Genomic DNA, 11136 nt, shown 5'->3' on the forward strand with positions numbered 1-11136 from the left:
ACTGTCTGAAGATCTGACTGAGGAGACTTCAGTGTTTGGCAAACATAAAGAAAATGTTCCCCATGTGCTCATTATTAAATGTGTTGAAACGTTAGTTGTAACAACTGTTGTCACATTAGGTGAAGCTGATGAAGACTAAAACCTTTTCAAGTTCAGTTAACTACAACATAATAACCTTGATGAGATATGAGGGTTAAATGAGTCTGTGCTCCTTCATGACCCTCTCAAACATTCCTCCTCCTTATTTTTTTGTATTTGTAACTCCTCATATGGTTATGGTTTCACTGTTCACTTAAAGATGACTTGTATTAATTGTATATTATGGGTTTTTTTTATTCCTCCTTCTTTCAGATGAAAAGTAGCACAGTTTATGTTAAATATTCTCTTGTGTCTTTCCTGTTAGTCTTATTTATTTGTAGATCTTACATCATTTCAAGTTCTTTTGGCAGTATCGTGTGTATTGTATGCCGTAAAAGTGACAAAGCACAACTTGGACTTTGCTTCCTTCTTGTGTTCAACAAGCACAGCTACAGTGTGTAGGTCTGAGAGTGTGAAACCAAACTGTGAACAAATAGGTTTTTTTAACGTCTTTTCAGTGACTGAAAACATATAACAAAAAACATATATTACATATAAAAGCTAATGCTTTTATATGTAATATTTTATTTTGGTAGAACCAATTTCTGTGTTTTTATAGGGAAGGATGACTTCATTATTTTTATGTTTTTGTCTGTAGTTACATAAAATAAAATGTAAAAGCAAAAATTAAGACTGGATATTTTTAAGAAAGCAGAACCATTCTGATCTAAACCCAGACGTTCACTCAGAAGCTTTACTCTTATTTCACTTTTTTGAGATAAATGATGCTGATGATGACTAATGATATTATGATGATCCTGTAGACTAGGAAAATGATGTTAGTCAGGTCTAATACAAATCTATGAATCACAGGTTTCAGTAAAAGTAAATCACACTAAAAAAAACGTTTTCTAATCTAAATAAATAGATAAATATTGAGGACAAGTTGTGTTCGTATACAGAAAAAAGTATTTACATCAATGCATGATTAAAAAACAACGTCAGCTATTTCATGTCTAAGAAATGAGGCTACTACTACACACATCTTCCAGACACTATCCACCTGCATAAAGTGTATAAGTTTCATTATGGTTGCATATTTACGTGTATTATGATGATTTTGTAGGCTGGGGTAATTCACATGGCAAAAATGAGTGTATTCCCTATTCTCTAAATGAGGTGTTGTTATTGCAAAATGAAAGCAATGCAATACTTTTATAAGGTACTGTAGGTGTACAAACCCCACAAATGGGTAATGGGTTTGTAGGTGGTTGCTAGACAACGTGATGACATCATATCTACTCTAGATAAGAACCTCCAGTGGAGTAAGATGTAACGTGTATGAGGAATTTGAGGGCAAATAAAGAGACTATCCCTGTTTATGGCTGAGGTGTTACCTTTTGGTGTTTTGTTTTTATATTTCTGTTTTTAGTCAACTTTGGTTTCTTAGTTTCCAGAGTGGGTTTGCTGTCTTCACCGTTTTAGTGCTTAGAAATGGTTGGTTTCACTTTAATCTCCTAGGACCTGGCATCCACATATGCGGACATCACATTTTGGGTTGTCTAGACAAAAATGCCAAATTTTGCTCTACAAGGGCCTGATTTCCACTTACGAGGACATTATACTGCCACTCTTCTATCAAAATTTAAAACGAATGTCATCATATGTGGATCTCATTTTTCTCAGAAACAAAAATCAGGTATAAAAAAACAAAATCAGGTAATTTTTATGAATTTTAAGACAATTATAAAACAATAAATGGCCTGTATTTGTAGAATAAAACAAGCTTGACTCATAGCGTTCCCAGTTTCAATAAAGATAAACCAAAGGCTCCTCATCCTGGTCGTGTTAAGAATTTGGTCAAACTGACCAAAAAATACAAGTAAAACCTTTCCAATATATTGGGATATAGAAGATGATTTTGTTTGACTTCATTGCATTTATAAAGTACACTTTTTATTTGTTTAGTTTCAGATGGAATACCCTACCCTACCCTTTTTTGTTTAACAGCTCAAAAAGTTCCATTGTGTTGTTGAAATATTCTGTCATATTTAAATGAGGTAAATTAATTCATTTGATTTATTTTCTCTTTGATTTGGGACTTTCCTGGCCTTTCGTGGAAATTGTGTTTGGGTATACTGATTTTGCATAATTTACATGTCTTCTGCCACTGTATTTACTATGCCTTTGTGTGAATCTGTGTCTGATGTTTTGGTTGTTACATTTACCCTAAAAAACTGTTTTTTTTTTGTTGGATACCAAGTCAGTTTGTCCAAAATCAATCAATCAATAAAACAAAGCAAAATATCTTGCAGCTGTTTGACATTTACATTTTTTAGTAAACGAAACTTTTGTGGTTTGTTTAAGAAGGCAGACTGTCTGTGCAGGCAAGAAACCATACTTCCTGAGAAAAACAGGAAGTAACTAACCTTCTCCTTTAATACCATCTGCCAGTGTGTTATTTAAGTGGCAGTTTCACTTTAGTAAGCAGCCATGCGTTCGTCTTTTGGTCTGTGAGATTTAATGGAGATTTAGCAGATTTGTAACAGTAAAAAATAGGGTTTGTTTAATGTATTTATTGACCATGTAGTTGACTGTTTGGAAGCAAATATCTTCAGTGAACAGTCAGAGATGATAAAGACTGAGGATAAGGAGTATTCCCTGACAGAAACTACATAAGGATTAAAGTACTGTAAAAAGAAAATGGACCAATCAATCGTTAGTGATAAAACAGATGATTTCTCTGAAGGTAAGTGTAATTTTTTTGAATATAAGGCAACAAAAAGATAATCTGAAAAGCACCAGCAACCATTTTTCTTCAGTGATCTCTTATTCTTGCTTTCTCTCCGAGCCAGTTCCCTTTATTCAGGCTGCGGTACATCACTTCCAGCCAAACTACACTGCTCAGAGTGGTGGCAATGTGGTTGCTCCTTCCATAATTGGTTCAAATGTTGGCAACATAAACATCAATATCTTCTCAGCAACGCAAGGTAGATACATGTAGATACACGCAGTTAAGTGAATGCGGCGTTTGGTCTCTTCTGATCTTTGTGTTGTTTTGCAGAGTGTAAAGAGGACCTCAACAATGACCATACAGACAGCTGTGGTGCTCTGCCGCCTGAAAGTGAGTGCTTCTCAATTATTTAATTAAAAAATTTTACATTAAAAAAGTAAACGATTTAAATAAATGTTTTCTCCTTCAGTTGACAAGGTTGCAGAATGTCAACAAAACCTGAAAGCCACTCTGAGGAGGAAGTTCAGCCACATTCTCGAGGGGCTGGCGACAGAAACAAACAAAATCTCTCTCAATAACATCTACACAGAGCTCTACGTCACCGAGGGAGGAAGCGGCGAAGTCAACAAGGAGCATGAGGTGAGACAAATCGAGACGACACCCAGGATCCATGTGGGCCAGGAAAAATCAATCCACTACGATCACCTGTTCGCTCCTCTGCCTGAACGTGGCTGTGACATAAGGACTGTGGTCACACGGGGAGTTGCTGGCATTGGAAAAACTGTTTTGACCAATAAATTCACTCTGGACTGGGCAGAGGAGAGAGCAAATAAAAACCTAGAATTTGTATTTCCACTTTCGTTCCGAGAGCTGAACTTGATGAAGAAGAAAAACTTCAGTCTAGTGGAGCTTCTTGTTGTGCTTTTCCCTGAAATTAAAGACGTAGAAATTTTCACTAATGTGAAAAAAAACATGCTGTTCATCCTCGATGGCCTGGATGAGAGTCGCCTCTCTCTGGACTTCAACAAATGTGAAATACTGTCAGATGTGACTCAAACCACCTCAATTGCCGTGTTAATGACCAACCTCATTAGGGGCAGATTGCTCCCTATGGCTCTCGTGTGGATCACGTCACGTCCCGTAGCTTCCAGTCAGATCCCAGCGAACTGCGTTGATCTAGTGACTGAAGTTCGAGGTTTCAACAACCTGCAAAAAGATGAATACTTCAGGAGGAAAATTAGTGATGTGAACTTAGCAAACCGGGTGATAGCACATGTGAAAACCTGCAGGAGCCTTCACATCATGTGCCACATACCAATTTTCTGCTGGATGGCAGCGACTGTTTTCGAGAAAAATATGGCTACAAAAGAGAGCAAAGACACACCAAAGACTCTCACTCAAATGTACATACACTTCTTGTCCTTGTGTGAGGAGGCAATGAAGAAAAGGCTGACAGGAAGAAGAGAGTCAAATGCTGACTGTGTGAGAGCTAATCTCCTGGCTTTAGGAAAGCTGGCTTTCCAAGAACTCGAGAAAGGCCACCTGATCTTCAATGAAAGTGACCTCAAGCTGAATGGTATCGATACTGAGCAGGCATCCATGTTCTCAGGAGTCTACACACAGATCTTCCATGAGGAGATGACAGTGTGCAAGGAGAAGATGTTTTGCTTCGTGCATCTGAGTGTTCAGGAATTCTTTGCAGCGTTGTACGTCTTCCTCACGTTCCACAACGACAACGTTAACATCCTGGTGAAGTTGTCCGCGTCACGACGCTTTCTATTCAGAGCATCTGAGCTCATCCTCTACAAAGAAGCAGTGGAAAAGGCTTTGCGGAGTGACAAAGGAGATTTTGACATGTTTCTACGCTTCCTTTTGGGGCTGTCCCTGGATTCCAATCAGACGCTGCTGAAACATCTAATGATCAACAACCGAACACAACAAAAGACAAGAACCGAAATCGTTAAACACATAAAGGAGAAGATCAGGTCCAGTCCATCACCAGACAGGTGCCTCAATCTCTTCCACTGTCTGAACGAGCTGAATGACCACTCCCTCGTGGAGGAAATTCAGAGCTACCTCAGCTCAGGTAGCCTTAACAGAGCCAATCTTTCACCCGCCCAGTGGGCCACACTAGTCTTTGTATTACTGACGTCAGAAGAAGAGCAAAGTGTGTTTGAACTGGGCAAATACACCAGGTCAGAGGAGGGTCTTCTCAGGTTGCTACCTGTCGTGAAAACAGCCCAAGTAGCAAAGTAAGTAGTTTACAGTTATGAATTTCTACTTGAAAAACAAAAATCCAAAAGACTAAAAAGAGTAACTCCTCAATTGATATCGGAATCCAGTGCTTTTAAGTAACATCTCCTAATCTCTTCCTACCTGAAATGACCAAATCAGGGCATCTGTGCATAGCTAATATCAACCTGGCACAAGAATAGAAAACAACACATTTAAAGCCGAGCTTTTAGAGGAAGCTGCAGCCTGACCTATTGGCTCAAATCTCTGTTACATATGCCCAACACATTATTTAAAGCTTTGGCCGTGTTTGATGTGAAAACCACACAAGGTTTTCTCTGTAAAGCTCGAGAGGGAAAATCCCAACTAGATCAGCAGTCTCTCAAATACTTAGACCCATCTGGCACAACAACCATTTCAAATTCAGAGTCACTTAAAACACTTTTCTTCCCCATTCTGATGCTCAGTTTCAAATTCAGCAGAATGTCCTGACCATGCCCGAATACATTGATTTGCTGATTAGATTTTTGTATTAATGAGCTCTTGATCAGATGACAAAAGTACCTAACAAAGAGTTAGTGAGTATATATTAAATATACATGATGTTACATTTTGACAGTTTTTTGTTTTTTTTTGCATAAAATTTCAAACAGTGCTGGATAACAGACGTATTTCTAATCTGCATATATAAGGGGGTTTTGCTTCCTGGGATTACTTACCATTTTCTTGCTGTTTTTCCTGTTGCAGTCTGAATGCATGCAACCTTACTTTGACCTGCTGTGAGAACCTGGCGAATGCCATCAGTTCATCCCAACTTAGAGAACTGGACTTGAGTAACAACAATCTGACAGATGTAGGACTAATGAAGCTCTCCAGTGGGTTGAGGAATAGCAAAGTGGAGACGCTCAGGTTAATATTCAACATGTTTCTTTCATTTTTATTTCTCAGTCAAAATGTAAGCACATGATTACAGCATTTTTCTTTGTGCAGACTGAAGAGCTGTAACCTAACAGAGCGCAGCTCCAATGACCTGGCATCATTTATCAGCTCTGCTTCTTGCCTGCTAAAACTACTGGACCTGAGTGACAATGACTTTCATGATTTAGGAGTTAAAAGGTTTTCTGATGGACTGAGGAGCTCTGACTGTAAACTGGAAACCCTCAAGTGAGTGTCCTGAGTGTGAAGCTATGTACTGGTATAAAGACAGATTCAACTGAAGTTGTGCTTGTCACTGTCATGGAGACAGTGAGATGAAATAACTTTCTGTATTTCTTGAAGGTTGTCCCTGTGCAGAGTGGGAGAAGAGGGCTGCATTTTCTTGGCATCTGCTTTAAACTCATGCCACCTGAGAGAGCTGGACATGAGCTACAACCACCCAGGGAACTCAGGGTTGAATCTTCTAACGGCTCTGAAAGAGGACCCACAATGCAGCCTGGTGAAACTCAGGTAGTGATGGTATCCACAACATCTGAAAAGTAACAGATTATTTCAGTGGAGAAATGGTGAAGAACTGGGTGAGGTAACCATGAGCCATAGTTTCTCCACCAGATAATGTCAGTATCACCATGCTACACGACTAACCTTAACTGTGATGCAAGTGTCTGAACGTATTTGTTCCTCTGTTATGATTTTAGCATTGACCAGTGTGGTGAGTTCCGGATTCAGCCAGGTCCAAAGAAATGTGAGTAACCACAACCTCCTTCCTTTCTCTTCAACTCAGAAAACTGTGTGATGTAAAATACGAACTGAAATTTTAAATCTGATTCATCAGATAACATCAAACTCACCCTTGACCCAAACACAGCACATAAAGATCTTTCTCTATCCGAGGAAAACAGGAAAGCAACACGCTGGATCAAGCAGCCATATCCAGACCATCCAGAAAGGTTTGATTTCTGGACTCAGGTGTTGTGTAAAGAAGGGCTCACAGGACGCTACTACTGGGAGATGGAGTGGACTGGGAAAGTCTTCATAGGAGTAGCCTACAGACAAATATCCAGGAAGGGAGACACTGATGACTGCTGGTTAGGTCGAAATAACTCCTCCTGGGGCTTGAACTGCAACAAAGATGGATACAAAGCCTTGCACAAAGGCACGGGCACTCCTATAACCACCAAACCCAACTCCAACAAAGTAGGAGTATTCCTGGACTGGTCAGCAGGGACGCTCTCCTTTTACATGCTCTCCTGTGGTTCCCTTAATCTCCTCCACACCTTCCACACCATCTTCGATGAGCCTGTTTACCCCGGGTTTCACCTTGGCTGGGTGGACTCAAAGGTTTATTTGTGCTAAGTATCGCCGATCTGCTTTTCTGATCTGGAGACACCTGAGAATTCTGTTTCATCTAAATGCTGGACTTCTGAGCCTGATGCCCATAATGTGATAAAAGAGCTGCAGCTAATTTCAAATTACATCAGGATTCTTTTTGGTTGCTATTACCCATATTGGCTCTGTATGGAATGGTAATTCTGGACAGTTCAGAACTTTGGATTCAAGCTGAAACATTGTATTGTATATATTTCCATGAAATTTTGTCTAAGTATTTCTGATGTCAATGACGAGTGACAATGATACTAGTGATGTGAGCTTTTCAGATAACACCACACTGTGTGGTCTTAAAGGAACGAAACAAGGCTGACTGTGATCATTTCTGGCTAAGTACCTAGCCTGCTGTGAAGGTGCTTGTTATTCACTGTGATGTTTATTTAGATGACAAACAGGTTTAAAATGTACTTACCAGAAAAACTGAACTTCAATCTCTTTAGAGCAGGGTCTCAAACTTAAATGAGCTGTGGGCCACTGCTGGCACTGTCATCTGATGTGAGGGCCACTTTAGCACAAAAAAAAAAAAAAAACCCACCAAACAAACAAGAAAACACGCAAATATTTCCAAAAATGTTTTGTTTAGATTTTTTTTATTTCAAATATTGTATAACAAGACAAAACTGCAAACATGATTGCATTTTTTTTCTCACTCTTTATTGACTGAACCTTTGATTGAACTACCGAATAAACAAACTGGTCCTCTCTTTCTGGCCAGACACGTGGCAGCACTTCTGCTATAATTCTGTTCTTATTTGACAAAATACATGCAGACATTAGTTTTTGACTGCTTGTGGAAATTGTTTTCTTTACAAATAACTTTCTTACTGAACTAACACAGCCAATCCCTCAACTTGTTTGTACTCTCGGCTCATATTGACTTCATATTAAATAAAGCTTATTTAAATTGCACTGAACAACAAACAAATCCTCCCTAGCAAAAAAGTAACTTCAAGAGCCAAATTGCATTATATTTCGTCATGTCAATATAAAAGTAGGGATGACATGGGTCGTGAGTTTGAGACGCCTGTTTTAGAGTATCTTTTAATGTTGAACAAGCAAGTAGTAGATCTTCCAACATCTGAAAACGTATGAGACAGCCAAACTCTGAAGCACACTTTATCATTTGTTTCTTTGCAAATGGGACCATTAATAACAAAATAATCATCTTGTGTTGAAAAGGACAAGAGCATTGAGTCCAGAAAGTTATTAGGAAACTATTTAGTGAGGTCACCAGAGGACTGTCCCCCTGCTGGCTACTGAAAAAAAATGCAGGCTTCATACACTGTTTGCTGGCTTCACTTTCTATAACCAGTAGCTACAGTCATAAATCTTTGAAGGAGTACTAGGGACATATTAAGAAAAAAAAATTGATCATTTTGAGAACAAATTTGAAATTTCTAGATTAAAATCAAAAATCTATTTCAAGAAAAAGTCAAAATGTGCAAAATCTGAACATTAAAGTTGTTTCAAGACAGACTAACAAAATCTGCTACAGCCTCTGCAAAACGCCTTGTGTAAGTGAGTCAGTGAAAAAAATTGATCAGCCATCCTGTAGTATGTTGTGATACAACATACACGGTCTTTATTGTGTCTTTTTTAACCATCAGTATCATTGCATCTGTCCATTTCCAGTCATTTCATTTTGTACAAATCTAACTGTGTGATCTTTTCAACATCCTTATACTTATTACCACACTGTGTTTATGACCTAAAAGCATTCAGGCTGTAGCTGCAACCTCACTAGCAATCCAGGCCTCAGCCAGTGTTGTACTCTTCCACCGACTTAAACTACTGGTACTGCATGCAGTTCATGTGCTTCTACAAAACAAAATAGCAATCCTCTCACCATCAGGTCATTTACAGCGTATGGCCACAATATTATCTCAACCTAATATAACTATCACTAGATGTACAACCCTTAACCCAGCCACCTTACTTATTTGTTAGACACCGCATTAGAAGATGTGTCATGCAAAAAAAAAAAAAAAAAAAAATCCAGATGGCACAAATGCTAGTGGTTTTGCAGTAGTAACTCTAACCGATCTCGTGATAGCCCACACATTCCCAAAGCATTATTCTGCCCAAGCTGCAGAATTAGTGATGTTAACTGAAGCCTGTAAATGGGTAAAAGGTAAAGCAATAACAACATAAACAGACAGTCAATATGCCTTTTCAGCAGTACATGTGTTTGCACAACAATGGGAAAATAGGAGGATGGCATACTTAAGCTTAATATGCCTGCTAAATTAGGAATTTGAGTATGTGTGCACACTACAGGAATTGATAGTTTCACAAGAAAACCACAAAGTTGATACAGCTGCAAAAACAGCTGCACAGGAAGGCATACCTTTGACCTTCACTATGTTACGTGATTCTTTTGAAACCACATTAGATCAGGATGTCTTACAAGATATGGAAAACAATGCACCTAAACCCAAGAAAGACTAAAAACAGAGCAAGAGAAAATGCAGAGGGAATTCTAACACGACCAAATACAAAACCAATCCTAGCTAACACTTTACATAGATACAACACTCCAATATTGCCTCAACAGGAGGGATGGTATTTATAACAGCGTTTACGACATATGGATTTAGTAACTACTCAGAAAAAATTGAGCAAGGTGTGAAATATGCATACAAATACTCCTCATGGATTCAACACACTCACATGGATTATATAGAAATAAACCTGTGTAAAGAAATGAAATATTGCCTAGTAATGATTGACCCTTATTCTAAATGGGTGGAGGCTTTTCCCTGTGCTAAACTGGACTCATACACACCCCAATAAAAGAAATAATTCCCAGATTTGGAATCCCAGAAACACTATATGGAGATAAGGGCAAGGATTTTGTTAATGAAGTAATAAATAGACGAGCTCAAAATTGAAGAATAAACTTAAAAATCACTGCACATAATTACATTTTCAATTTTTATTCTGACACATATCTAAGACAAAACACATCACCGATTTTTTAAATTCTTATACACAAAGGATGTGTTCAGTCAACAATATATCTATCTATCTAAATATATATATAACATTTCTTGACTCCAAACTGGTCTCAAACTGTGAAGCTGGGTGCAAAAAAGGGCATCAACATCTGTCATGTGCTTGTTTCCACATTGATAAAACCACCATGATTACATTTTAGCGTGCATTTATTAGGTCTGTTTTATCCATTTCCCTAGTGCTATGGTTTAGATATTTACCTATATAAAAAAAAAATAGAAACTCCCTGAAACTAATTGTTAAATAGTCTAACACACTGATTGGTGAGCATCAGTTACAGTAGGTGACCTGGTTGGTTTTCACCTGACGACTCTGGATGAAGGCTTGTGGGGCCACCTGTCCAACAGCTAAAGCTGGGGTCATGCAATAAGACGATGAATGCAAGCACAGCAGTAACTCTACAACAGATTGGTTGAAAAGGAAAATAAATGTGCTGTAATGGCCGAATCAAAACGCAGACCCGAACCTGATTGAAGTACAGTGGCTGAAACTTCAGTGAACTCAAGTAATGCAGTAAAGAAGGCCCAGATTCCTTCACAACGATGTGGGAGACTGATAAAGTGGCAAGAAAACTTCAAGCAAATGATATCGCAGGCAGCCTCAGATACACTAGCTACCTGCAGACTTAATTGTTTGGGATCATGATAAATATCTGCTCAGATATTAGTGCTATCAGATAAAGCAGACATCATTAAAAATAACCATTTCATGAGGTTTTCAGTTAGTACAGCAGTCCCGATAAAATGCTGAGT

General features: G+C 38.5%; 1 protein-coding gene across 1 annotated transcript; it reads left to right on the top strand.

Annotated features, from left to right (window-relative positions):
• The first annotated feature begins 2781 nt into the window (after positions 1 to 2781).
• On the top strand, positions 2782 to 8216 carry LOC134633750 (NACHT, LRR and PYD domains-containing protein 3-like). The gene is made up of 9 exons (XM_063482768.1): positions 2782 to 2827; positions 2934 to 3068; positions 3143 to 3202; positions 3282 to 5064; positions 5792 to 5953; positions 6035 to 6208; positions 6323 to 6490; positions 6679 to 6725; positions 6816 to 8216. Exons 1-9 carry the CDS (start codon positions 2782 to 2784, stop codon positions 7334 to 7336), a joined length of 3096 nt encoding a protein of 1031 aa, XP_063338838.1. The 3' UTR covers positions 7337 to 8216.
• The last annotated feature ends 2920 nt before the right edge of the window (positions 8217 to 11136 follow it).

This window comes from Pelmatolapia mariae, linkage group LG8, assembly GCF_036321145.2.
Source record: "Pelmatolapia mariae isolate MD_Pm_ZW linkage group LG8, Pm_UMD_F_2, whole genome shotgun sequence".
Lineage (NCBI taxonomy): Eukaryota > Metazoa > Chordata > Actinopteri > Cichliformes > Cichlidae > Pelmatolapia > Pelmatolapia mariae.

Bases quoted from the DNA above. Each gene is read 5' to 3' on its own strand.
- LOC134633750 (XM_063482768.1), top strand. From the start codon at position 2,782: ATGGACCAATCAATCGTTAGTGATAAAACAGATGATTTCTCTGAAG. The intron at 5,065-5,791 runs GTAAGTAGTTTA...TTCCTGTTGCAG, and splicing joins AAAACAGCCCAAGTAGCAAA to TCTGAATGCATGCAACCTTA. The intron at 5,954-6,034 runs GTTAATATTCAA...TTCTTTGTGCAG, and splicing joins AGCAAAGTGGAGACGCTCAG to ACTGAAGAGCTGTAACCTAA.